Source organism: Hakea prostrata, chromosome 1 (genome assembly GCF_041222555.1).
Source record: "Hakea prostrata isolate BN-2017 chromosome 1, UWA_Hpros_2, whole genome shotgun sequence".
Lineage (NCBI taxonomy): Eukaryota > Viridiplantae > Streptophyta > Magnoliopsida > Proteales > Proteaceae > Hakea > Hakea prostrata.
The window spans coordinates 18,207,437-18,234,273 of record NC_142600.1 but is presented as its reverse complement, the minus strand read 5'-3'; the positions used below and the strand labels follow the sequence as shown (position 1 = coordinate 18,234,273).

The following is a 26,837-nucleotide window of genomic DNA, read 5'->3' as shown; positions in this document are numbered from 1 at the left end:
GTTCGCTGGGACCCGGACAAGCTGCTTCTGGGCTCTGGGGTCAAGTTTTACCCGATTAAATTGTGTTCTCGCTTACTCCATCACTGATCATTCCCAACTTCGTTAGACGCAGGACCATGGCGACTATTCGGATGATAGGCAAGCGCGTCTGCCTCTGCAACTTTCGCATTTTTAATTTATCAAGCTGTACTGTTTGTTTCTTCAGCTATGGGCTCTATCTAACCATTTCCCCTCTGTGCCTTCCTTCTATCGGAAAGATATAGCGGTGAACTTCACAGGTCAGGCAATACAACGAACACATAAGTTCTTTAACGTATGCTTCTCCTTGTTTTCGTGTTGATGAATGTCTTTATTCCTTAAGAAGCTGAAAAGAAAATTTTGCACAGATAGTATGTTCAAAGGGATCTACAATGGCAAGCATTATCACGTTGCTGATATTCCAGCTGTTCTCAGTAGGGCTTGGAGTGCTGGAGTTGAACGGGTTATCGTAAGTCCAGCCGGCACCGCTTTCCATCTTTTAGTTACGAATCACGACTCGTACATTGGTTTTGTTTGTATAATTATATTGTCTAAGATTTCGGCAATTTGCATGGCAAGGTCACTGGTGGGTCGCTGGAGGAATCAAGGGAAGCTTTGGCTATATCAGAAACCGATGGTATTGTTCGTACGTTGACTTGCTCTATTCCCGTCTCCCATACATTGTCATTAGTTGTATTTGCTAAACCAGAATGAGAAAATGCAACTAATTGAATGATCGGAGCAGCACTGGTTCCCTTGTTATATCACCACCTTGATACCTTCTGAAGGAGTGGTTAATAGGATTTGAAACAATAGTTCAGTGTAATCAATCTGTTATCAATCAGAGGCTCAGAGGTACCACAAAGCAGAACCACTTCATGAGCGTAGATGGATATCCAGAAATGTTTGAAATGTTTTACCTACCCTAGCTTGCAATCCATTATTGTCTCACCCATGTTGCCAAAAGTACTGTGTGAGGCAGGCTAAGACAGCCACCAAGTTCATTTCCCCTTTCTAATTTAAATGGGTGAAGTAACTGATACAATAAAGCTTGATTGCTTCAACAGGGCACTGATGAGAGGGCTTCGGTTTCCTGGGCCTTATTGAACTACTTTTTCAAAGGAACAAACAAAATTGGAGATTGCCAATTTCTTCAAATAATCAATGTTGGATAGCTATCGCACCATGACCTTGTAGTTAACTATAGCAATATTGAAATTTTTATAGATAACCATGTGCTTATTGAACTACCAACATGTCACTACCAGTTTGTGGTGAGTTTATACACTCAACTGTTGGGCTTCAGCTGGGATCAGCTCCCACTCTCTCCACCACAGAATCAAGTAGGACACCTACCTCTAAAAGCCTACAAGGTAGGAACCCCCTATAGTATGGTGGTGGGGGTGGGGGGTACTGTGGGGTGGGTGGTAGTGTGCGGTGAACAGATACGGACTCGTTGGGCTGTCCTCGCTCATTGATCTTTTCTACATGCTTTTTGAGACTTTCATGATAAATGCTTGTTGTGTGCTAAACTAAGTAGAACAAAGATAGAATATCTAATTCGTAACTTTGGTTATGATCGGGTAGACGATGAAGTGGCGAAACTTGATGATAAGGAGATTCTTCAAAGCGATTGTTTTAGGTACCTTGGTTCAATGATAAATAAAAAAGGTGATATGGATGATATGTTCCACAAAGAATTAAAATAGGGTGGATGAAGTGGAGAGGTGTGTTTGAGGTCTTGTGTATCAATGCAGTCCTTTAAAGCTAAAAGAAAAAGTTCTATAAGACCATTGTTTGACCAGCTATGGTGTAGAGTGTTGGGTTGTAAAAGGCATCATATAGATTAACTCAATGCTGCAAAAAATGAGGATGCTATGATGGGTGAGTAGCAAAACTAGGAAGGATAAGATAAGGAATGATCATATTAGAGCTGGTCTGGGAGTAGCTTTGATAAGTGATAAGTTACGGGATAGTCGTTTGAGATGGTACGGCTACGTTGAGCAGAGGCTTGTAAATGGCCGGGTACAGAGAAGTGATATAATCCAGATTGAAGGAAATAAGAGAGCTAGGGACCTAAGGTAGCCTTAAGAGCAATTGTAAGAAAGGGTATGCATAACCTAGGCCTTGTACCCAGCACGGCCTCAAATAGAGCTGATTGGAAGGCAAGAATCCATGTAGCCAACCCCATTTAGTTGTGACAAGGCTTCTTCTTCTTGTTGTTGTATTCTTGTCCTGTGTTGAACTCAGGTTATTCTCTCTCTACTGTCTCTCAATTTCAATTAGCAAGAATCTACCATGATCTTTCTGGATTCAGTTGAACTTGACTTTAGGATCCGATAGATTGAGACTATTCTCTGGTTTAAAGTGCATGATGACATTAGTAACATCTGAGAGATGCTTAATGGCCTCCCATGAATCCTTCGACTCCCCCTCTGATCCCTTCGAGGAACCGCTGTCCCCATCCTTCAACCCTGACCCACCCCCTTCCACCTCTCCTGTTAAGCCCTGGACTTCCCTCTTCACCCCCTCAACCTCTAGCTCCATCAATGACTGTAACCTCTCTTTCATCCCCACTGCTCGCTCATTGACTAACTCTGTTGCTCATTGCCTTGCCTATACTACCAAGGAGGGCATCCTTCTTTGGCAATCTATCATTGTGGGACAATTTCTTGGCCCTCCTCCCCCCTCCAGGCATCGTTAAAACTTCCCTATTTAAGCAATGGAAAGTTTTTGACTCTTTAGACTTCTTCGTTCTCGACGTTGGCTTCTTTCCCTTCAATTTCCATTCCTTTTAATGCAAAGCCCCTGCTCTCGAGGGTTCCCCTTGATTTGTCAGAAAATCCCTATTTTCCTCCGGCCTTGATACCCCTCAATGCCCCTCAACACGGTCGATTTCAGCACAATTCCGCTGTGGATAAATGTCCCCGGTCTCCCTCTAGAATTTTGGAACATTGAGTGCCTCAGTCACATTGGATCTACCATCAGAAGACCTCTCCGCTCTGACCATAAAACTTTGAACTTCAAAAGACTATCCTATGATCGCATCTATGTCGAAGTGGCTGCTGCTCATCCTCTCCCATCCTCCATCTCCATGGTTGATCATAATGGTCTCAACTATAGTCAAGTCATTGTCTATGACTGGGTTCCTTCCAAATGCATTGCTTGTCGGAGATTTGGCCACGAGACTTAACTCCTGCTCTTCCGCTACCCTGGATGCTCCGTCAACATCAACCGTCAAAGAATTTATGCCGATTCCTGATAGCTCCATCATCAACAACTTAGAAAATTGCTCAATTAAAACCTCTAGCAAAATTGCTGCCAAGCACCTTGAAGAGGCTATCGCCACCACCATCGTCGTTGTTCAAGACCAAGCTAGCCCTACTGCTGCTCATGTCCTTGACGAAGCCATTACCGTCATTGCTGCTCAAGTCCCTTTTCCCTCTACTGGGTTTAGAGAAATTACCTCTACTCCAATTAGAGAAAACTCTCATGTTAAGCCCTATGAAACTCCAGCCCCTTCACCCTTATCTTTTGCTTCCCAAATCACCGCCGTCATCAAGCAACTTGGCCCTTCTTCTTCCATTGAAGTTTCGCCTGACTGTCGCTTGCCGCTGGTAGCCTGCACTTACCGGAGATGTAGAACTAGGCCAAAGCCTGCTCAAACAGAGACAACTCCTTGCATAGTTCACCTGGCTGAAAAGTCCTCTGTGGATTTCTGCCATTTTATTGCTGCCGAAGACTTTGCTACCCCTGTTGAAGCCTGGGGTCCTGCTTCTTCCACAGATACCGAGGGCTCTTCTTCCATAATCGGAAACCTCCAAGAGTCGTCGCTTCTCTCCCCTGCTCCTCGAATTGCACCTTTCCTCTTCCATGAAACCCTTACAGCTGAAACCTCTGTCTCTCCATCTTCGCCTCTCCTTCTTCCTATTTCAGTGAATGACTCTTTGAAAGATGATATCACCGACACCCCTAATTCCCCTCCTCTCTCCTCTCACGATCAATTCATCCTGCCCATTTTACCCTCCCCTAAGTGCTCCTTATTGGGCCCCATGGCCCATGGGCCTATGCCCTTCAATCCAAGCTCCGCGTGTGACTCATTCCCTACCGAGCTCGATTCGGATCCTTCTTTCTCCCCCCCACGCATGTCCTTGATTGTGTTGAGTGTAGAAGGAGTAATCGCCCTACTAAGGGGCACAACCCATTTGGAGACGACTTCTTGGTTGACCTCAAGTCCTCTGGAAAAAGAATAACAAGAAAAAATCCGCAAAATAGTCTCATTGGTCCTTGTTCGGCCCATCTTCTTTGGGTCCTGCCCATGTTGCATTGTTAGTGCTCTTTAATCTTTGCTTTATTTCTGCTATGTTGTAAGTGTGTCGTTGTTTTTTAATACATTTATTTATTCATCCAAAAAAAAAAAACATCTAAGAGAGTGGAGCAATAATGAGGTTTTTGCTAAGATATGCAGGCATGCAATAGGCACATTTTATGGACAACCATCAGCTGATCATATGATCTCTTGATCAAAATAGGCATGGGTTTTTTTATTCATATTGACTTTTGACAGGGAAAAAAGAAAGTCGGGAAATCTATAGGGGCTATGCATTAGTAGGTTTACACTTCTTTTATATGCTTCTTCACCCTTCAGGTTGTGTGTTTCCTAACAATTCTGTTTTTTTTTTTTTTTTTTGGTAAAGAACAATTCTGTTGAAGTCCATATAAATTGATGATGTTCCATTTTAGCTTATCAAGAGAAGTAATGTTGCATGGTAGGGTGCAAGTAAATTGGCGAAAGAGGGGAAAACAGATTAGGAACATGTGGCTCCTATGTGTATTTCCTTTTGGTATGATCTGTAAGAAACAATGTTGCTATTATAGAACTATCAAATGTTCAATAATCAATCTGCTCTGAGGTTTAACTAAGTTGCTGAATGTGCAACCTACCCGAAGGACACTTTGTGTGATCTTGGTTTAACATCTTGTCATGTTACTTTTATTGAATTGGTTGATGGAATAACGATTTATCTTTAATAATAACGAGTTTACCTACATGGGACCAGATTTGTGGTCTAATCTTTTATCCTATAGTTGGTTGGATCACTTAATTGGATGAACCGTACTTCCTTTTAGTTTTCTTTAGTGTATGCCATGGTCTATTTGTTTCCCCCCCTTATTTTTTTTTCAGTTTCTTCTTCTTGATTATTGCAGGGAGGCTTTTCTGTACAGTTGGGGTGCATCCCACCAGATGCATGGTGACTTCTCTTCATTTGTCATATCCTGACATGTTTTTGTATCCAGAATAGAATCTGCATCTCTGACATTGTTTATATTATTCAGGAATTCGATGAGAGTGGGGATCCAGAACAACATTTTCAGGCACTTTTGTCTCTGGCCAAGGAAGGAGTTGAGAAAGGAAAAGTATGCAATCACTTCATTATTACAGTTGTACCCTTCTGGATTTTTTAGTGTATCTTATAAATTTTTAGTTCAGCCATAGGCACTTGTCCAATAAACTAATTGGATGCTACAATTCTAATGATGTAACCGTATGTTTTGGGTTAAATAATTAGGATCTCCTAGAATGGAACCAGCACTCAATTCGGGAGGCTTTGGCTAAGGGTTTTACGGTTTATAAGGCTGTTGGATTTGGTGAAACAGGTCTGAATTTTGTTGAATTTCAAAATTCAAACTTGAAAATTCAAATCCTAGGTTGACTGGGATTTGGCTAGGGTTAGGGAATGGTCTAGGTTGCTGGTTTTGCAGATCAGATCTAAGATTGACACTTCTGCAATTCAGAAGTTACCTTCAGATAGTAGGGCCTGAAACTTGGGGGTTTTGGGGTTTCCTGGAATTTCTTAAATCTACTCAAAGAAGATGAATTGCAGGAATTTCTAAAAACCAGAAAATAGGGCTGCATAGGGGAAACTAATGTTAGGAATGATGTCTAGGGGTTTCTGTGATTCTAATGATGGTAGAATGGAGGGGTTTTGGATTGGGAACTAATGAGTCCTAAAGGGGCTGGGATTGGGTGCTGCAGGGAAGAAGGAGGAAGGGGGTTGGGGAGGTTGTGCAAGGTGCAGGAGGAGGTGGGGAAGCTTGCAAACAGAGAAAGGGGGTTGAGATTGGTGGGGAAGGCGTTGTACCTTACTTGGGCTGCTGGAAGCTTGAAGGACGTTGCTGGACTTGATGATGGAGGCTTCAAAACTTGAGTGCTGGAATGATTGCTTGAGTGCTTGAAGAAGAACAAGGAATTTGAAAATTGCAGATACAACAGCTCAAAACCAGCCGCAGTTCACCCCGTGGGCTCCCACAACTCTCACAGCCAATTCTCGATCAATTTTCATTCATAACTCAAGCTGAAAATTTACATAGAAGAATAGGCTATTTATAGCCTCCACAAACCATCCTAGACTCAACTAATGAATCCTTACCAAATTGGGATCCATTTACTTACTCAATTAAGACTTAACTAAAAATAGAACTACTTTAAGATAAGGTTTCTAAAATTAGGGAACTCTATCCTAACAACTCAAGACTAACTTAAGTGGATTGTAACTATTAAACTACCGACTCAAATAGACAAACAAAGATAGATCCTTGACCCTTGGATCGAGGGGATTCTATTAAGACCCATATTTAGCCCCAAAAAGGGGCTTGAAAAATGACCAAAATACCCCTGGGATATTCAGCCAGCTTTGAATGCCTTGTTGGGTGGGCCCAATTTTAGGGGGGGCTCAACCCTGGTTACATCATCTAATCAGGAGTTGGTACTTCAGGGGTATACAAGTGATATCTTCACTTGTTAGGGTCTTATCCATACGTAAGTTATAAGCAATTTAGCGCTCTCCATTACTGCTGAATGGGTGATTAAGATATTTTCCCAATTAATTGGTAGAAGTTTTGCTCTCTCTTCTTCCAGTTGTTATTGTGGTAATTGTAGTTCTGAAACTGACACATGGTATAGAGTATTGAACAGCGAACAATTGCCATCCATCTTATTTTGATTTGGGTGTCTCATTAGGACTTTGTTTTGGTGTTCCTTGCAGTACCCTGTGCTGGGTGGAGAATCAACCTTCAAGAGGAAGACCAAGAGGTACAACCTAGACCCTAGGTAACAACAATGAGGCTGTTCCTTGGGGTATCATCGACAGTGGGGCAACAACTGAAGCCTACAGGAGACGTGGAGGCAAATGGCTTTCTATATCTGTCCAAAGATCTAAAGTTGGACATCCATCTCCTAAGGTTTTGCTCTGACCATAAGTGATGAATGGTGGCACCCTAAACCAACTTACCGATAGGAAGCAACAAGAAGCAAACAGAGGAACCCGAGAAGGATCTCAAGATCTATGTCCAATCCTGAGCAAACCCGAAAGAACGTTTAGAGTGGTGCCAAATGGAGGACGATGCTTTCCCCCAGAGAAACGGGAGAAGAGGCAGGTGAAAAACAGAGATGGTCCAAGTCTAATGAGCCATTCAAATGAAAGAGCGTAGTTGGATTAGAAGGGATATGGCAGTGAATGAGAAAAGATTGTGTAGGAAGGCAGAGGTTAAGGGATATCCAAAACATAAGGTGGTGACAGGGAATGTGACTGTTGAACCATTACCAAGGGCAACCGGGGCACAAGCTGGGAATGGGCGTGGGTGAGGTTCTAGGCTGAGGATGGGAATGTAAGCCAAATGGTTCTATACTTCTATCCTAGGGGAGGAAGGCAATTACGAGTCAAGCTGTGAAGGGGGAGGGGGAAGAGAGGTCCATAGCTGCGTGAGACTCAAAGGGGAGATGGAAGTGGGGGATCTGCAGGCATTAATGATGAAGAGAGGAGGCAGGATTTGGGGATGCGGGAATCATAGACAGTGCGAGGACTGTAGATATTATAGAGAATACCCATCAGATGCCAAGGGTCAAGCCAAAAGGAGATAGAGGAGCCAGTTGAGACCAAGGTGGTTGGAAACTTGAAGCAGTGTTAGTATGTCGCCTGTGAAGATTCTACTCTGCTGTTGCTGTCTGCATCATATGTCGAATCCAAACAGAGCTTCCATCTTTCTTGTTTTTCCTCCTTTTGGCTGCAATGCAAGATTGGACTTATCTCCTTGTCTGACCATTGGTTGTTTTTGTTACTGATTGGCCAAGTGGAAGAGTTTCTTTTGGTAGTTTCTGAATTCTGGAACTTCTTTTCTTTTTTGGGCTAGTAAACCACCATTTCTGAACTATACTTGACCTGAGTTTGGCCCTCATCCAAGGTTATGTTTGGCTGTTATTCAAAATTTCCTTTTTGCTGTTTGGTTTTATATATTGTGGCTTTGCTTAGTAGAGATAATTTGTAGTCTATGGTTTTGCCGATTGCTGCTATGTTAAGTTTTTATGAATTGTGCTCGATGTTCTGCCATTTTCATTACTTTGGTATTGCGATAATGCAATTATATATTCCTTAGTGTGTTAGAGCTATGTATTTTATGGTTAATTCAAAATATTCTATGGACTCAATGAATGTTCAAATTACATCTTGACATATATTTTCCAAATATTGGAATTATATCTCTGTACTTGGTTAATACATCTCAGGCTGGAATTGGCTAAAATTTTGTCAATGTATACTGGAAATAGATTTGATTCAGACCATCCTTAGTGTGTTAGAGCTATATATTTTATGGTTAATTCAAAATATTCTATGGACTCAATGAATGTTCAAATTACATCTTGACATATATTTTCCAAATATTGGAATTATATCTCTGTACTTGGTTAATACATCTCAGGCTGGAATTGGCTAAATTTTGTCAATGTATACTGGAAATAGATTTGATTCAGACGTAATGGTCTGGTAAAGCTCCTACAGAGTTTCATACCTACAGAATCTGACTTGCTATGTCCTCATAGAAATGAGACTTCAATGATTCAGGAAATAATGAGAATGCAAAAAACAGTCACGCTACCGAACACAAGGATTTGTGTGGTTCAGCAAGATTGCCTACATGCATGGTGAAATGGGATCTGCTTTTCACTATCAATGGAGAAGAGGGATGCAGTTACTTGTCTTGACACCCCTTTCAGGTTGCACTTTGAAGAAAAAAAACCCTCGCTTCAAATTTATAGGGAAATGCTATACAGAAATTTTTTTCTTCCAAAAAGCCTGTATAGTGCTTCCGGAGTTTTCCTTGATGGTTGCCATATGGAACCAAACCAAAACCACCCCCCCCCCCCACAAAAAAAGAAGGGTTGACCTACTAATTTATCAAGGCCTTGCCAGTATGGTAGATTAACATGAAAGGTAGGCAAATTCCTCCAGGCCGATTAGAGGCTGGAGGAATTTCTGTGTTTCTATTCCATATGCAAATTTTGCTGTTTCTATGACAGGGCCAAGTTTCTTAACAGAAAAATGTATTTGGTAAGGTGTAAATTCAGGTCAGAAAAGAAATAGAAATGCATTTGTCATTTGTAGGAATTCCTATATCTGGATCTTTTATAAAATTCCAAAATGCCATTGCATGCGAAGTTTGATGGAAATATTGGTGACGTCAGTGAAAGTAGTGACTGTGGAGGTGGATTTGTTGTTGTTGTTGTTGGTGGTGGTGGTGGAGGATGATGGTTGTAGGAGTGCAAAAGTGGTGTTTGAGGCAGAGGCAAAGGCAGAGACAATGAGATTGGTGGTGGTAATGGTGGAGAGAAGGAGGGGTGGCAGATGTGTGGAGGATCAGGTCATGGTAGAGGAGGTGGTGGTAGTGTCTCATGGAGAAGAGAGCCGTGGAGATAGGCTGATACGTCCACGTCCACTACCATCCTCTTATTTCTCTGTTCTATTTCTGGAATGGAAAAGTCCCAAGGAGCTTTTTTTTTTAATAATTCTTAACTTTTTGTTGTCCTGCTTAATTCTAGGGGAAAAAAAATTGATGTTTAGTTGATAAACAAATCTTGATTTTCTCTTGGGGTACTGAGAACCCAATGGAAAAAATAGTACTAAATATGTTATCTTGCAGGCCCTTAATGGCCCTATGGGGTCAATTCACTAGTCCAAGAAATGACAGATAAGAGATCGTACCTCCCGACTCTCATCTGGTATGTCCCACTCTCAACTCTATTCGCTTGGGGATTCCTACCCTGTTGAATTAGCCACTGGTCTAATCATGCAATTGACATCTAATCATGCAATTGACATTCAACCTCCTTTCTTCATTACAATTAATCTCAGCTCAGCTTACTGAATCTTTTGGTCCTAGATTAGTTATTAAATGAACAGATTTCTATCACTCCCTTACTGAAACTTTCTCATCTGATTCCTCCAAAAAACCAAACTATCATCTCTCCTTCTGCCTTGATATTTTATGTACCCAAATTACCCCTTAGTTTTTCTAACCTTCTCCGTATCTCTCTTTTGGCTTGAATCGGTTCACATTATTTGGTTCATGCTTGAACCATTGAACTATCCTGTATCTTCATAAAAGACTGGGATCAACCCCCACAGGCAATGCCCACAAACCCCAAAACCTCCCTCGGAAAACATTCAAAAGACTTGAACCACAAACAAAATGGAACACCTGAAGTGCCATCTTTCAAAAGCTTCAATATTTCAGAGAACCACAGCACTCGAACTGAACAAGAAACCAGTTACAGAAAAGAAAAGAAATAGCACTAAAAGAAATAAAATGAAGCTCAAATGATATGCACGAGTGTAATAACTAGTAACCATTCTTTTTTCTCTTACAGTTACCTTAGTCTGCAGGGAGAATTCTCCAGAGAAACAACTCGTGGAGATGGAGTTTCAGACTTCAGATACCTCAATAATACTAATTGAGGGCTTTTCACCAGAAATGAGTGGATTTTTTCTGGCTTTTACTGTTGTATTTTTTTTCTCTCCCTGTCCCCATAAAAAAACCCCCCCCCCAAGGCCCCCCCCCCCCCCCCCCCCCCCCCCCCCCCCCGCAACTTTTTTTGGGCCAAACCCCCCCATTTTTTTGCCTGAAATCAAATGATACTGTTAGGTACCTGAATGAGGTTACTTAACAAGGTGGAATAACTCAAGAAGAAAAACGAGACTTTGAATAAAAGTTGAATAAGAAACAATATAATCTACCAGCAGTAGGTGATTCCTACGGCTACCCAAGAGCAATGGCTCTCACATAAACTTCTCTCTATATCCTTTCTACTCATCCTCCCCCCTATTTATAGCAATTACATTCCTATCGAATTAATTAACAAAATCAGCCTACTTCGAGTAGGACTCTTCAAAAGAAACCTAACTGTAATGTAACTCTAACCTAGATGTATTATGACTCTTGACTCTCTAAATCTAATTCTAATAACCTTAACGCAGAAGGACTCTTCATGCTTCAAATTTGCCCGCTCCTTGAATGCACTAGGACTCTGCTGAAAACGACAGGACTCTCTTCACTCTTCAAACTGTCAATCTTTTCCTTGGGAGTGCTTTCCTTGTCGAATATAGACTCTTGATATCAGGGGCTTATCAATACTCCCCTCCAAAAGTTTCACCTTGTCCTCAAGGTGAAAATCTGGAAAGTGGGACTGTATTTCAGCATAAGATTCCCAAGTATTTTCACAAGGCGGCAGTCCTTTCCATTGAATCAAAACCTCCAGCAACCCTTGAGTAGAGAAACGAATGTTGAGCAAGGCTTCGGGTGTGAGCTGCAACTCGCCATTTCCCTGCAAACAAGTTGGAAGCGGCTGCGGCTTAATGTGCTGCCCCGAAGCCTCGCTTCAATCGTGAAACGTGAAACACCGGGTGGATCCGTGAATCATCGAGTAAACGTAGACGATAGGCGACTGGTCCCACTGGCTCAATGATCTGGTACGGCCCATAGTAGCGATGGCTGAGTTTCTCATTGGGCCGTTTGGCGAGTTTCTGGAAGCGATAAGGTTGTAGCTTAAGAAAAACTTCATCCCCCACTTGATAATGCACTTCCCTACGCTTTGAATCCGCGGAATTGCACATCCTATCTTGGGCCACCCGCAGATTTGTTTTGAGATCCTCCAACACCCGATTGCGCTTTCGGAGGAACACATCAACCTCATCCACTTTAGATCGACCATCCTCCCAACACAGAAGAGAGGGGGGGTCTCGTCCATACACAACCTGAAAGGGAGTCATTTTTGTGGCTGAATGAAACGTCGTATTGAACCAATATTCGGCCCACGGTAACCAATTAATCCAGTCCTTCGGTTGGCGAGCGCAAAAACATCGTAGGTAAATTTCAAGGCTGCGATTTACCACCTCTGTTTGACCATCCGTTTGAGGATGGTAGGCACTGCTGAACTTGAGGTTGGTACCCGCTAATTTAAAAAGCTCCATCCAAAAATTACTAAGGAAGACACGATCTCGATCGGAGACGATGGTTCGAGGGAACCCATGCAAGCGGATAACCTCCTTGCTGAACGAGATAGCCACATCCTTGGCGGAATAAGGGTGTGAAAGAGCGATGAAATGCGCGTACTTGGATAGCCGGTCAACTACAACAAGCACGGTATCTCCACTCTTAGTCCTGGGTAACCCACCAATAAAATCCATGCTAATGTCTTCCCAAATGCGATCTGGAATTGGTAGTGGTTGAAGGAGTCCAGCGGGTTTCATGGCTTGATATTTACTGCGCGACGACAAGCATCACAACTAGCCACAAATTCGAGGACAGCAGCCTTCATTCCTACCCAAGATACCACAGCTGCTAATCGCCCGTAAGTCCTCAAAAACCCCGAATGCCCACCGAATGGGGTAGAATGATACTCGAAAGTAATTTGGGAATTAATGGTGACCCATCGGGGATGACTAACCGATTCTTATAGAGTAAGGTGCCCTTTTGAAGCCGGTAGTCGGGGTAGTCCTGGGATCCCTTCAGCAAAGGCTTGAACGATCTTCCGGTAACGGTCCGAGGCGTGTACCGCTGTATCTAGTCCCTCACTTTCCTGCCAAGTTGCTGTTGTCATCGAATAAAGCTGCTTATCATCCTGCGACCTTCGCGAGAGAGCATCGGCGGCTTTGTTTTCGCTACCCGGACGATACAATATCTCAAAATCAAATCCCAAAAGTTTCAAGACCCACTTTTGTTGATCAGTAGCCACAATGCGCTGTTCCAGCAAATATTTCAGACTTTTCTGATCCGTTCGTACTTTGAAATGTCTCCCCATCAAGTAATGACGCCATTTTTGAATGGCAAGTACTATTGCCATTAGTTCTTTCTCATAGACAGACTTGGTTTGTGCGCGAGGGGACAACACTTGGCTCCAGTAGGCAATGGGATGGCCCTCTTGCATCAAAACCGCACCCAGCCCAAAACCCGAAGCATCGCCTCTACCAAAAACTCTTTCGTGAAATCTGGCGTCACCAATACTGGAACGGTTGTCATGGCTGTCTTGAGGGCATTAAACGCCGCCGTTGCCTCGTTACCCCACTGAAATGCATCTTTCTTCAATAAGTTTGTGAGTGGAGCGGCAATTTTACCATAATTTCGGACGAATCTGCGGTAATACCCGGTTAATCCTAAAAACCCTCGCAAGGCTTTAAGATTGGCGAGGTTGGGGCCACTCCACCATGCACTTAATCTTCCGTGGGTCCGCCGTGACTCCGTCTTTAGATATGATATGTCCTAAATACTCCAGGTGTAGCAACCCCAAACATGCATTTTTTTCGGTTGACTACAAGGTGGTGCTGTGTGAGAAGTATAAAGGTGGTTCGCAAATGGGCCACATGTTCCTCCATGGTCTTGCTATACACCAAAATATCGTCAAAGAACACCAAAATAAATTTTCGCAAGTGTTCTCGAAATACCTCATGCATTAGTGATTGAAATGTGGCTGGAGCATTCGAGAGCCCAAACGGCATCACCAGGAACTCGTAATGCCCATTATGTGTACGAAAAGCCGTCTTTTCTTCATCACCTTCCGTCATTCTAATTTGGTGGTATCCTGCTTTCAAATCAAGCTTGGTAAACACTGTGGCTCCGCCTAGCTCATCCAACAGTTCGTCAATTGCAGGAATGGGAAACTTGTCGGAACTCGTGAGTTTATTCGAGGCACGATAGTCCACGCAGAAACGCCATCCGCCATCCTTCTTTCTAACCAACGATCTTGGACTGGAGTAAGGACTCACACTAGGTCGTACCAATCCTGCTGTTAACATTTCCTGTACCAATCTTTCGACCTCGTTCTTTTGAGAATGTGGGTAACGATAGGGTCGAATATTAGGTGGGTTACTCCTCTCGGCTAACCGTATCTCGGTGGTCTTGCTTCCTTCTTGGCGGCGATTCGGTTGGTTCAGCAAATAATTGAGCAAAGTCGGTTAATAAATGTGACACTGCTTTGTACTCTCTTGTACCTCTATATCATCTCCGACGGGATGCTTGAGGTTGTAGCCGATATCCATCACCACCGCTTGAACCGACCGTAGCACACTCTTCAATGTTGTTTCTAATCGCAGCAAGGTTGGATCCCCATTTAGTTTCACGGGTCGTCCCTGCCACTCAAAGCTCATGGTTCTCAAGCGCCAATTACTGCGTACTTCCCCTAGTGTCTGCAGCCATTCTACGCCCAAGATTATATCAATGCTACCCAAATTGAAAGGGTAAAAATTTTGCACAAAGACCTCGCCGCCTAGCTGAATCGGAATCTGTCGACAAATCCCCGTACCTTTGCTAATCGTCCCATCGCCCAAAGCAACCTGAAATTTTGTTTTCTGGATTTCCAATCCCAACGGCTCCACCAACTCTTGAGCGACGAAATTGTGCGTTGCTCCACAATCGATCAGAATGATGACTTCATAGCCATTTATTTGTCCCGTTAGTTTCAGTGTGTGTGGTGAATCGATCCCCACCAAAGAGGTATGCGAGAGTTCCGTCTCAAGCACCGGCTCCATATCGTCATCATTGATCACTCCTTCCGCTGCTGCAACTTCCCGGACTATCATCGTCGTGGAGTAACAGCAACCTTAGTTGCTTCGAGAGGGCATCGATGGCCTTTGGAGTATGGGCCGTCACACCTGAAACATACCCCTTTGTCCATTTTATCTTTGATTTCTTCCTGGGATAACCAACGTGAGCGTCCTGAGCTCCCCGTCGCAGCTGTAGTTGCAGGTCGAGATTGTGAAGAGGAAGACGCGGGTTCACTTATTTGGTTTGGCCGAACTGAACCGTTAAAGCTTTGGTTCATTCCGGTTCCCTGAACCGTATTGGTTCCTTTAATATTGGTGTTGGGTGGGCTGAAGTTAATAACACGTGAGGTTAGATTTTGGGCTGATTGAGTGGGCTGGGCCAAAAGAGGTTTCTTATTTTTCCCCACTCCATTTTTGTCCTCCACGGCTTGGGCCAGGTCCATTATTTGGCCCAAATTGGTGAGCCCAAATAATCGAACTTCAGCCCTTACTTCTTCATTTAAACCAGCGAAAAACACCCCCTTCAACCATTCTCCATCTACCGCTCCGGCTGCTGCTGCTAATTTCTCAAACCCTTCTCTATATCGCTGCAAACGTTCCACTTTGCTTGTGATTAATCAATGCTTCTTGGGGAGTCTTCAGGTGTCTTTGAGTTAAATCGATAGATCATTGATTCTTTCAAGTTTCTCCATGATGACAATGGCTGCTGCGGTTCTCGGAAGCGTATCCATCCTAGTGCTGCACCTTCAAAACAAAGGGTTGCGGTTCGAGTTTCTCTTCATCGCTGAGTTTGTACGGATCAAAGTACCTTTCAGCTCGTGCGATCCATCCCATCGGATCTTCCCCCGTGAAAATTGGCATCTCAAGATGTCTAGGAAGGAAGTCTCTCGGTTTCTCTGGTTCGATTGTACGCTTGCTGTAATCTGGAACTCCATCGGTTCTAGTCACCTCCGGCATTAAGGTATGCATCTCTGCTGATTTTCCTTGCGATAACATGAACCTTAATTCATCTCTAAACTCGTCATTGGCCTTTTCTCCTTTCTCTATGTTTTGTGCTAGGAGTCCCACTTGACCTTGAATCTCTTTCACGATACTTTCCAATTCCTCTACCCTCTGCTCCATTCGACTCTTGACCATTCCCCTAGAATCGATGGCTCTGATGCCAATTTGTTAGGTACCCGAATGAGGTTACTTAACAAGGTGGAATAACTCAAGAAGAAAAACGAGACTTTGAATAAAAGTTGAATAAGAAACAATATAATCTACCAGCAGTAGGTGATTCCTACGGCTACCCAAGAGCAATGGCTCTCACATAAACTTCTCTCTATATCCTTTCTACTCATCCTCCCCCCTATTTATAGCAATTACATTCCTATCGAATTAATTAACAAAATCAGCCTACTTCGAGTAGGACTCTTCAAAAGAAACCTAACCGTAATGTAACTCTAACCTAGATGTATTATGACTCTTGACTCTCTAAATCTAATTCTAATAACCTTAACGCAGAAGGACTCTTCATGCTTCAAATTTGCCAGTCGCCTGAATGCACTAGGACTCTGCTGAAAACGACAGGACTCTCTTCACTCTTCAAACTGTCAATCGTTTCCTTGGGAGTGCTTTCCTTGTCGAATATAGACTCTTGATACCTGGCGTACCCCCCCCCCCCCCCCCCCCCCCCCACCCCCCCCCCCCCCCCCCCCACCACCACCAACACCCCCACCACCACAAAAAAAAAACCCCCCCCCCCCCTTTAAAAAAAAAAAAAAAAAATAAATTTTTTTATTTAAAAAAAAAAAAAAAAAAAAAGAGAAAAAAAAAAAAAAAACAAAAAAAAAAAAAAAAAAAAAAAAAAGGCGCCACAAAAGGTGTAGAAAAAAAAAAAAAACCCCCCTAAAAACAACCCCCCCCACAACCCCACCAAGAAAAACAAAAGGCCCCCCAAAAAATTTTTTTTGGGGGGGCCGGGAAGGGCCCCCACTTTGTGTTTCTTCATTAGAGGATACGCCACAATTTTCCTGCAACTGCTACTAAACAGAAAATGGCTTAGACTTTGGGATTTCTTCATCAAATGGGTACATTGTATACCACAATTTCTCGTGCTACTACGACAAAATGACTAAGCTACTTAGATGCATTATATGTTCGTATGGTCTTTCTCTAACTCATCACTTCCTCAATTCCCTGATTGGTAGATCCGACTTTTTTCAATATTTTTCCATGAGTTAGGGTTTTTGAACTTTTATCCTTTCTTTATTTTTTTTGTTTTCTTAATTTTTCTTCCTTTTTGTGATTGAGCCTCCCATTGTGGAAGGGTTGGCATGAGCGCTCAATCAGTCAGTAAAATGAGAAGATTGGAACACATCTGAGAAAAAAGAAAAATAAGAGAAAAAGTATACGGCCATCTTCGAGAAGATTTGAAGAGGCAAGTAGATGGTAGGGTTGATTCCAGTTTTTGAGAAAACATAGGATAGTTCAGTGGTTCAAGTAATAAGTTTGAACCAGCTCAAGTTGAAAAAGAGAAACTGATTGGCTTAGAAAAATAGAAGCATAACATGGGTATTTAAAGACATGAAGGGAGAAGAAGAGATGAGAGTGTGGTTTTTTGGGGGGAATCAGATGTGGAAGTTTAGAGTAGGGGAGTTTAGTAAATAGAGTCTTAAGTTTAGGGGAATGATATAAATTTGCTCTTGTTAAATTAAACTTGTCATGTAGTCTTCTGTTGCACTGTTTGCTACTGAAAGACTCTCTGAGATTTATTCTTACCTTAATGTTAAGCTGTTTTGTACATGGGTACATCCAACCTTTTTCGTAGCTACTTGTGCTGCAGAATAGCTAGGAAGGGGTTAAAATTTATGTGAAGAGCCACTGTACATGTAGGTGTTATATATCAGTAAAATTTAGATTTCAAGATGCATAATTTTCTTTGAACTCAGTAAAGTTTAGATCTCAGTATGTATAATTTTCTTTGGTATACGATAGGAGCATTTTAGAGGGCAGGCATTGTGCAATAGCAAGGTTGCTCCATTGTGACCTTGTGGTTGTGGTTTTCTAGCTGGGAAACGGCCTCTCTGTGAAGCAGGGTAAGGCTGTGTACGCTATGACTATCTCTGACCCATAATGGCGGGAGGCTTGTGCAATGGATACACCCTTTTTTAATCAAAGTCCATTCTTCTGGGTCATGAAATCCTGCAATATTTGAACTTTCAGGGGGAACTCAGATTCCTTTGCTTCAAGTTGAATGGCTAGTTTCTTATTGCAAGATGAATTTTAGCCTATGCTTTTTAGTTGACTTCAGGGTGTTAGTATGAGTTATCTGGCTACTCTCTTGGCTTCAAGATATGCTTCATATTTCTGTTTGCAAAATTTATGCTATTCAGGTGGTGGCTATTGGTGAATGTGGGTTAGACTATGACAGGCTTCAGTTTTGCCCTTCTGAAATTCAGAAAAAGTAAGTTCAGGAACTGTGAACTTTTATTGGAATTATTATTTAATTTAGTTAAGAGTACAACTAAGTGCTCTTTTGACATATTTTTGCCCTTTAATATGTCAACCCTAGGTATTTCGAGAAGCAATTCGAATTAGCTGATGCTATGAAACTACCTATGTTCCTTCACATGCGAGCAGCTGCTGAAGATTTCTGTGAGATTCTGGCACAGAAGAAGGAGAGGTTAGTTTCTGATATCCATAAACTGCAGCATAAATTCAGACTGAATGGATTATCATTGGAAGATGATATCAAGGCAAAGGATTCATATGCAGGATGTTATAGTGCATCATTTTATAGACAAGCCTCAGAGTGATCTGGATCAAAATAAATCTGGTCTCAAGATACCAACTATCTAATCTACTTATCTATGTAGATGTTCATTTTGTACATTGGGATGGTTTATATTGCCTGCCAAAATGGATGTACTGGATGTCATTCTCATATTTTTCTATTTTTCCAAGTGGGATATAATCTGGAAGTGGATCTAGTTGCCTTGTGTACCACATTTCCCAGTCTATTAACTATATTTGAGTGTTGCTTGTGATGAATTCAACCCCAAAAAAATGTTGCTTCTGATGCACAAATTCAGGCTGGGCAATCCATCAACAGTCTGCTTTTATTCCCCCCCCCCTCAAACAAAAAAAAAAAAATAAAATAAAAAAAGCCACATCCTTTTGATCCTTCTGAAGTCCTGGATGAAGTGTGCAGCTATTCGGAATCCAATTTTTACCTGCTTATGCTATGTAAGGTTGATGTGAATAGAGAGTACAATTTGCCTTTTTGCTTGTTTGACAGGTTCAGGTCAGGAGTTGTGCATTCCTTCACTGGGAGTGCAGAAGATCGAGATAAGCTCTTATCCTTCACTAATCTATTCATGGGTAAGCCCCCCACCCCGCCCTTTTTTTTCTTTTTCCCTGATGATGGTGCTAACAATCCATTCCGTCCCTATAGGTTCTTTGTATTAGTTGTCCTAGAGTTTCTACTTTGTTCTGGAATTTTTTTCAGTCTGCAAAGAATAGTCTGATAGGCAAAGTTGGAGGGCTATGGAGGGTCTCACTTGAAGAGATTGTCTACAACATAAGTAGGCTGCAGTTGGTATATAACCTGTACTGTAATCATTCAAACTGCGATTAGTTGTAGATCTATGGTTGTTGAGAGAAACCAACAATAACCTGTCCGGGTTGATTCTTCAACCCCCCCCCCCCCCCCAAAAAAAAAAAAAAAAAAAAACACACACACACACACACACAAATATGTATATATAAACCACACATTCTTCGGGGAGAATCGCTTTGAATTTAGTGGAACCCCATACCAGTTGCCTAGAGAACGCTTGAGGAGGTTTATCAGCTGGCGGAGGATACATTATACATTTATTCACGTAGTGGTAGGTCATCGCTTCCCTTTGGTTCTCCTGGAAGAAACTTTTTTCCCCACCTTTTTTAAAGGAACTTGGGGTGAAAAAGGGAGACCAAAGGAAACCTTTCATCTCCTCAGAGATTTCAGGTTAACCATTTGAGATTTGAAGTGGGAGAGATCCACATTTCTCAAGGGATTTTGAACAAGGAAACCCTAGACTGAAAGGGGGCACCCCAGGAAAGAAAGAGCAGTCATCCTTTACCCTTCTCCTCAACAGATTTAGGTTTTACTTTTATTGATTTCTCTCATGTAATTATTGTCATTAATTTTAGGACTGTATTCTATTGATTAGCTAGATTGCTTTACATTTAGTTTTCATGTTAGAGAAAGATCAGATTGTAGAAGGATTTTCTTTCCGTGCAAGGAAGGAACTCGGTTTCTGTTAAAGTAGGGTCTGTATCAACAAATCTGTGATATGAACGAATGAGAATAAACTTTGTATTACCTATAAGCCACAGTTACTGTGCAAGGCAGTGTGAGGTGAGAGGCCTAGTTGACTGGGAGTCTGAACCATCTATCCCTTCATCCATCCTCTAATAGCTAAAGTTGAAAGGCAAGAAAAAAAAGAAAAAGAAAGATAGCTGGATCTTTGCCCAGTTGAAAAGAAAGAAAGAAACAAGAAAAAAGATAAAGAACAGCAGCAGGTTCTGCCACACTGAGAAGAAAACAAGAAAACAGAATAAAGAAGGAAAGAAGAAAGAAAGCTGTAGAGGACTGCCAGGTAGAGAAGAGAGAGAGAGGCGGAAATTTTTGTGCACAAGAAAGTCTTTTTTTTTTCTCTTTTTCATTCAATATTCCAATAGCTTTTCTTTCATTTCCATGTAAAGTACAATACCTTTTTATAAAAAGAACCTTACCCAACCCTACATTTAAAATCCCTCAAGAAACCCTAGATGACTCACTGCTACAAAACTAGAAACCTGAAGTACACATAAGTGAAAATAATCCACGAGCGAATTATAACCCATGGATCAACCCAAAACCCAACTAAATTGAAACAACCCAAAAATGAACCAACTAAACCAAACTAACCCACAAAAAACTGAAAAGAATCAAACTGAACCTAAATAAACCAGTAAGACTACCTATGGGCGGTGCTCCTCATTAAACCAAAAGACTCTGACAAACCAGTAGCCTCTAAACTCGTTGTCAACCAACATAGGTGCTGTTGTGGTGGTTGATCTCTACGTTGGCATCGCTGATAGACTCGAAACTGTTACCTAAGACTGATGTCCTTTTCAGTTCCGTGTTTTATAGCTGTGTACACTATTCCTTCTCATCTTCTTAATCTGTTCCCCTAGTTTGTTAGTGATTCTGATCATCTGTTTAAAATTCCTTCTATTACCTTTCACAGTTCCAAGTCTGATTTAGTTTTCTGGTTTCAAAACTCATATTCCAATCGATATCTGAAGATCCATAGAACTCCACTTTCCAGATTTCTGGGTTTTTGATTCATGAATCTAGAATCTGATTCCTGATTATTTCATTTATCACTGTACCATTGCATTATTTCGATAAGATAGCTCACTCTGGTAGCTAAATTTCCTGGTATTGATCTGCTGGTCCTGGAAACCTGTTCAAGCATCCCACTCTTAGCAGCTTTTCTTAAATTTCAGGAGCAGACCTGGATGGCATTTTATAGAGTTGTCTCCCAGTTCATCACTGGCAATATGTGAATTCTTGATCCTCTAGAAATTGTGTTCTCTTGAATTTGGGAATTTCCCTTGTCTGCGGCTCTGGTTTTCTGCACACCCTGTTTATTGAGTGGGTAGATCTCCCATAGAAGTTGTTCCTGTCCGGCTTAGGAAGGCCTCTTCCTGGGTGGTGAAGTATCTCCAAAGTGGCAGGTTAGAGTTTTCCATTGGGTTGATGTGGGGAATTCTTTGTCGCAACTAGACCTAAAGGTCATATGTTCACATGTCAAAGCCTAATGGAGTCATGGAAACACACTAAGGTCTTGATGTGACATATTTCGCAATGAAACATTCGACCTTAGTGTGATTCCTTTACCGACATCAACCTAATCAACCTTGTGTTGCACTTCTATAAAAAATTCCCTTGAATATCTTTGGTTTTCTTGGAGAAACCATGCTTGAAGAAGTGGCCTTCCCACCAAGCCCCCCAAGAAAAACAGAAAACTTCTTAAGGAATATAAGGTTTGAATTGCCGCATGGAAAGTGTATTGCGCATTAGTTCCAGCCAAACTATCCGCATGTCATCAAGATCTTTTGAGTGAACCGCTATGTTTTGTTCACCCACAAAAAAAAAAGGGCTGTTACTTAGCTGTTCTGCAAAATTCGTTATGGTATATTGCACATTTCTAACCACCAACACCCCCCCCCCCAAAAAAAAAAGAAAAAGAATTTACACATTTCTCTGGTTCATTTATTCTTCCCTATTCTGTCTTATCAATTTTTTTGGTGTGAAATAGGTGTGAATGGTTGCTCCTTGAAAACAGTTGAAAACCTTGATGTTGTAAGGGGCATTCCTGTTGAAAGAATGATGATAGAGACAGATTCACCATACTGTGAAATCAAGAATACACATGCTGGAATCAATTTGGTAAAATCTGTGTGGTCTTCTAAGAAGAAAGATAAGTATGATCCAAACTGTATTGTTAAAGGTCGCAACGAGCCTTGTTTAGTTAGGTAAGTGGAAACTATTTCTCATTGGAGCCTATAAGTTGACTTCGTCTTTCTGTTATTCATTTTCATATGGATGTGTTGTTCTTCTTTTTTCCTTTTCTAGATTTCCATTAAGAAAACCCAGTAACTATTTGTACCACATTCATCAGGATATGTGCAATTCTTGTAATTGTTATCTAATTCATTGGGTATTTACTAAGCTTAACTGCCCACAAAATTGGCCTGTCATATACATTATATCATTTAGTTCAGATCCATCATTATTGTCATCCCACGACTAATTTCATCATCATCATACACAAGGTTTGAGGTCGTAAACCCCACACCCCATAATATGCTAGGCTAGAGGTTAAGTAAAGGTTTTGGACATTTTAGATAATTGTTCCAATACCTTGCATGCTGTTTTGTCCTCTCTTGTATGGCATCTAGGGATTGGAGAAGGCTTGATGGTGGCCGAGTTTAGCCAATATTAGACCAAGTTCATTTAAGAGACTACTTAATATGGATCTTTCCCACTTGTCAATGTTATGAGACATCTTGGTGGAGTTAGGGGCGGAGCCAAGTTCAAACATTGGGGGGGAGGGGGCGAATAATAAGTCCGAATCTCCTCCCTATTGAGCGAGCATTAAGCCACTGCATTGTTGGATTATTTTATCATATTTTAGTTAAATTATCTCAATAATTTTTTTTAATAGAACAATTAGTTCAATACAACTATACAAATATACAATATTAGAAAACAATTAATTCAATAATTTAATTTAAAAAATAATAATTCAATTAGGTCGTTGTTTTCTAAAAAGAATAACAGAAAAAATAGAGAGAAATATGAATTGAGAAAGAAAGAGAGAATACATATTACTTAAATAATTACTTCAATATAATGTTAGAAAAAATAATTAGTCCAGTAACTAAATTGAAAAAGAAAAAATCAATTGGTTCATGCCTTTGTGATTTTCTAAGGTTTTCTGAAAGAATATTAGAAAAATTGAGAGAGAGAGAGAGAGAGAGAGGGGGAAAATTGAGAAAGAGAAAGTGAATACCTGATAATTGTGGAGATGATTTAGGAAAACTCCAATGTGTACTAGTTTTTTCAAATTTTTCCTAACTACCTAAGCTGTTTGTGTGAGGTGTGAGGAAAGAAGAGAGAAAAAATAGGAATAAAAAAGGAGACTCAGGAGAGAATTAATAAGAATAGAAATATGAGGGAATAAATCGGGAGAAATTTATGGATTGTGGGTTAGTTTCTAATTAAGTATTAACATTTTGTTCATTAAAAGTAGGGGTTTAACGGTAACTGTTGGATAATGATTAAGAATGACATCTGTTGAAGTATACGTAAATTTGGGTGATTTTACTATTCACATTACTGTTGTGTTCACAGTTTTTACTGTTCACGTGAACAGTATTATGCTATTGTTTTGATTATATTTTCTATTTCTAATGTGGGAATCTTGCTACATAAGTTTTGGGAGTTTTTAGAAAGCATAGTTTCTATTTTGGTGATAGTTTCTATTTTCAGAACTTTCTATTTTAGGAGTCAAGAAGTTACTAAAGCTGTAATATTTTGTTTTCTTCTTCTAGAGGACAATTACTTGTCTCTCAAGTTGTATTAGATTCATTAGAAGCTATAAATAAAAGTGCTCTGTGATTCTAGACTCTTTATCTAAGAATCACAGGTCTTTTCTACTGGTTCTTCATCTCTCTTCTCTTATTCTTCTTCTCTCTTTTCTCTGTTCAAGTTCAACTGCTATTTTGATTGTTTAAAACTTGTTTTCTAACATGGCATCAGAGCTTTTTTGAATCAAAATAGTGTTGTTCTCAATATTCTCTTCTGAAAATCTTTTTTTTTTCTTCTTCTGTTTCCTTGGTGTGCAGCCACCTAATGCTGTATATTATGGACTATTAGATCAGATATTCATGTGAACTGATCTTCTCTACCTATTACCTTACTCTTACACGTTCCAAAACTTGAATACCTTTGTTACCTCTCTTTTTTCTCCTATTCTGTCCTAAGGTTGCAGAATTTTTTTTGTGTTCTTTTTACTTCAAGTTTCGGAAAACTGATTTAAGTGATATCTACCTCAGTTTAATGTCTTCACTTACACGTGACTCAGTTATGAGTACGTCTGAATCAAAAGGATCTCAAGGAGATCATGTAAACATTCAAATTACATCTATCAAGCTCAAAGTTAGTTTTAATTACTTGTTGTGGTCACAAGTGGTTCGGGTGTTCATACTTGCAAAAGGTAAGCTTAAGTTCATTGAGGATGAACCTCCTGCTGAGACTAACAAATCTTATTTTAGTTGGATCCAAGATGATGCAATCATCAAAATTTGGATGTGGAATAGTATGGAACCTGATATTGCAGCGAATGTTATGTTCCATAAGACTACAAAGGGAACATGATATGATTTGCAAGAGACTTATTCCCAAGCTAAAAATATGACTCGGATTTTTAGTATTTATGAAAAGCTATTTCAATTTCAGCAAGTTGACAAGTCTCTACAGGATTATTACAACTCCTTTAAAGGCATGATGGAGGAGTTGAATGTCTTTCAACCTCTCACCACTGATATAGAGAAGCTTAAGGCCCAACGGAATGAATTTTTTGTGTCTAAGTTTCTTGTAGGATTGAACCCTGAACTGAAATCTGTCAAAGGACATCTTCTTGCTGGTGAGCATGTCCCTAATCTTAGTGAAGCATATTCTAGACTTCAACGTATTGCCTTGCCTGAAGGGAGTTCTCCAAAAAAAAGTTCTAAAGGAGAAAATTCAGCCTTCACTACCTCTTATGGAAGGGGACGTGGTTGTTGTTCAAGGGGAGTTAGTAGGTCTTTTGGAGGTCGTGGTGTTCAACTATCTGATAAGACATCTCGACTTTGTACTCATTGCGGTAAAACATGGCACTTAATAGAAGCTTGTTGGGCCAAACATGGAAAACCAGAGTGGGACAAGCACCTTGCCAATCATGCCGTTTCTGATGGTGGTACTGATGCTGTAGCAAACAACGATAGTGGTTCTGGATCTTCTTCAGGGGACTTGTCTAAGACTCTAAGAAATGATGTAAGCCAAATCCTTCGCCTAATGCAAAATATTGAAACTGGCGCTTCCACATCCACTAGTACTTCTGCTGCCTCACTTTCTCATGCAGGTAACACAACACTTCTCACTTCTACTCCCACCCCTTGGATCATCGATTCAGGGGCCTCTTCCCATATGACTGGTAAGTCATCACTTTTTAGCTCTTTTTCTAAATCTACCACTAAAAATTCTGTTGTCATAGCTAATGGGATTTCCACACCTATTCTAGGCTCTGGAAGTGTTTCTCCTACACCTTCTCTTACTTTATCATCCGTACTTCATATTGCTAACTTTCCTTTTAACTTATTATCTGTTAGTCAATTAACTAAAGCACTAAACTGCTCTGTGACTTTTACTCCCACTTATTGTGTTTTCCAGGACCTTCACACGAGGAAGACGATTGGTGGAGGGTGTGAAAGGAACGGACTCTACTATCTGGACTATGCTACCCCTATTGCGGCTCTTTCTGATGATTGTGTAGATGCTCTCCGGTGGCAGCACCGTTTAGGCCATCTGTCTTTACCTAGATTAAAAATTTTATTTCCTTCTTTTAAATCAGTGTCTAGATTAAATTGTGAAGCGTGTGAGTTAGGGAAGCATCATCATGCCACCTATCCTCCACGCTCTATCTCTCGTAGTGAAACCTTATTTTCTCTTGTTCATTCCGATATTTGGGGCCCTTGTAGAATTAGTAATAGGCATGGTTTTCGATATTTTATTACTTTTGTGGACGATTTCTCCCGTCTTACACAGTTGTATCTTTTAAAGGATCGGACAGAGTTCTTAACTACATTTAAAAGTTTTATTCATGAAATTCGGACTCAATTTTCTCTTCCTATTAAAATTTTTCGGTCTGATAATGCTTTAGAATATGTGCAACATGATATATCTAACTTGTGTGATTCTCTTGGAATCATTCATCAAACCAGTTGTTCATTCACTCCCCAACAAAATGGAGTGGCTGAACGCAAAAATCGTCACCTCTTGGGGGTTGCACGCGCTATTTTGATTCAGATGAATGTTCCAAAGAGTTACTGGTGTGATGCAATTTTGACTGCTGGTCATTTAATTAACCGCATGCCTATGCCTTTGCTTTCTAAAAAATCTCCTTTTTCAATTGTTTTTCCCAATAGAGAACCGTTTTCAGTTCCACCCAAAATTTTTGGTTGTGTGTGTTTTGTTCACATACCACATCCTTTGGATAAACTTTCCTCCCATTCTATTAAGTGTATTTTTCTTGGGTACTCACGCACTCAAAAAGGTTTTAGCTGTTATGATCCGGTTCTTCGCAAACAATTTACAAGTGCGGATGT

The 26,837-nt window shown here is 40.9% G+C and overlaps 1 protein-coding gene across 9 annotated transcripts in view; it reads left to right on the top strand.

Annotated features, from left to right (window-relative positions):
- The window catches only part of LOC149028025 (TatD related DNase), a 34,698-nt gene continuing 7,861 nt past the window's right edge, over positions 1-26,837 (top strand). For 5 of the 9 annotated variants that reach the window (XR_016175495.1, XR_016175493.1, XR_016175494.1 and 2 more), the window contains exons 1-10: positions 1-138; positions 258-278; positions 387-487; positions 598-664; positions 5,227-5,270; positions 5,356-5,436; positions 18,266-18,336; positions 18,445-18,555; positions 19,171-19,253; positions 22,226-22,442. Coding sequence is in view for 6 of the 9 variants with exons in the window: in XM_089167954.1 (XP_089024080.1) it covers positions 117-138; positions 258-278; positions 387-487; positions 598-664; positions 5,227-5,270; positions 5,356-5,436; positions 18,266-18,336; positions 18,445-18,555; positions 19,171-19,253; positions 22,226-22,442 (818 nt within the window). In the remaining 3 variants the exon portion in view is untranslated. The remainder of the gene's footprint in view (positions 139-257; positions 279-386; positions 488-597; positions 665-5,226; positions 5,271-5,355; positions 5,437-18,265; positions 18,337-18,444; positions 18,556-19,170; positions 19,254-22,225; positions 22,443-26,837) is intronic. The other 4 variants (XM_089167974.1, XM_089167983.1, XM_089168000.1 and 1 more) reach the window with 4 other exon arrangements.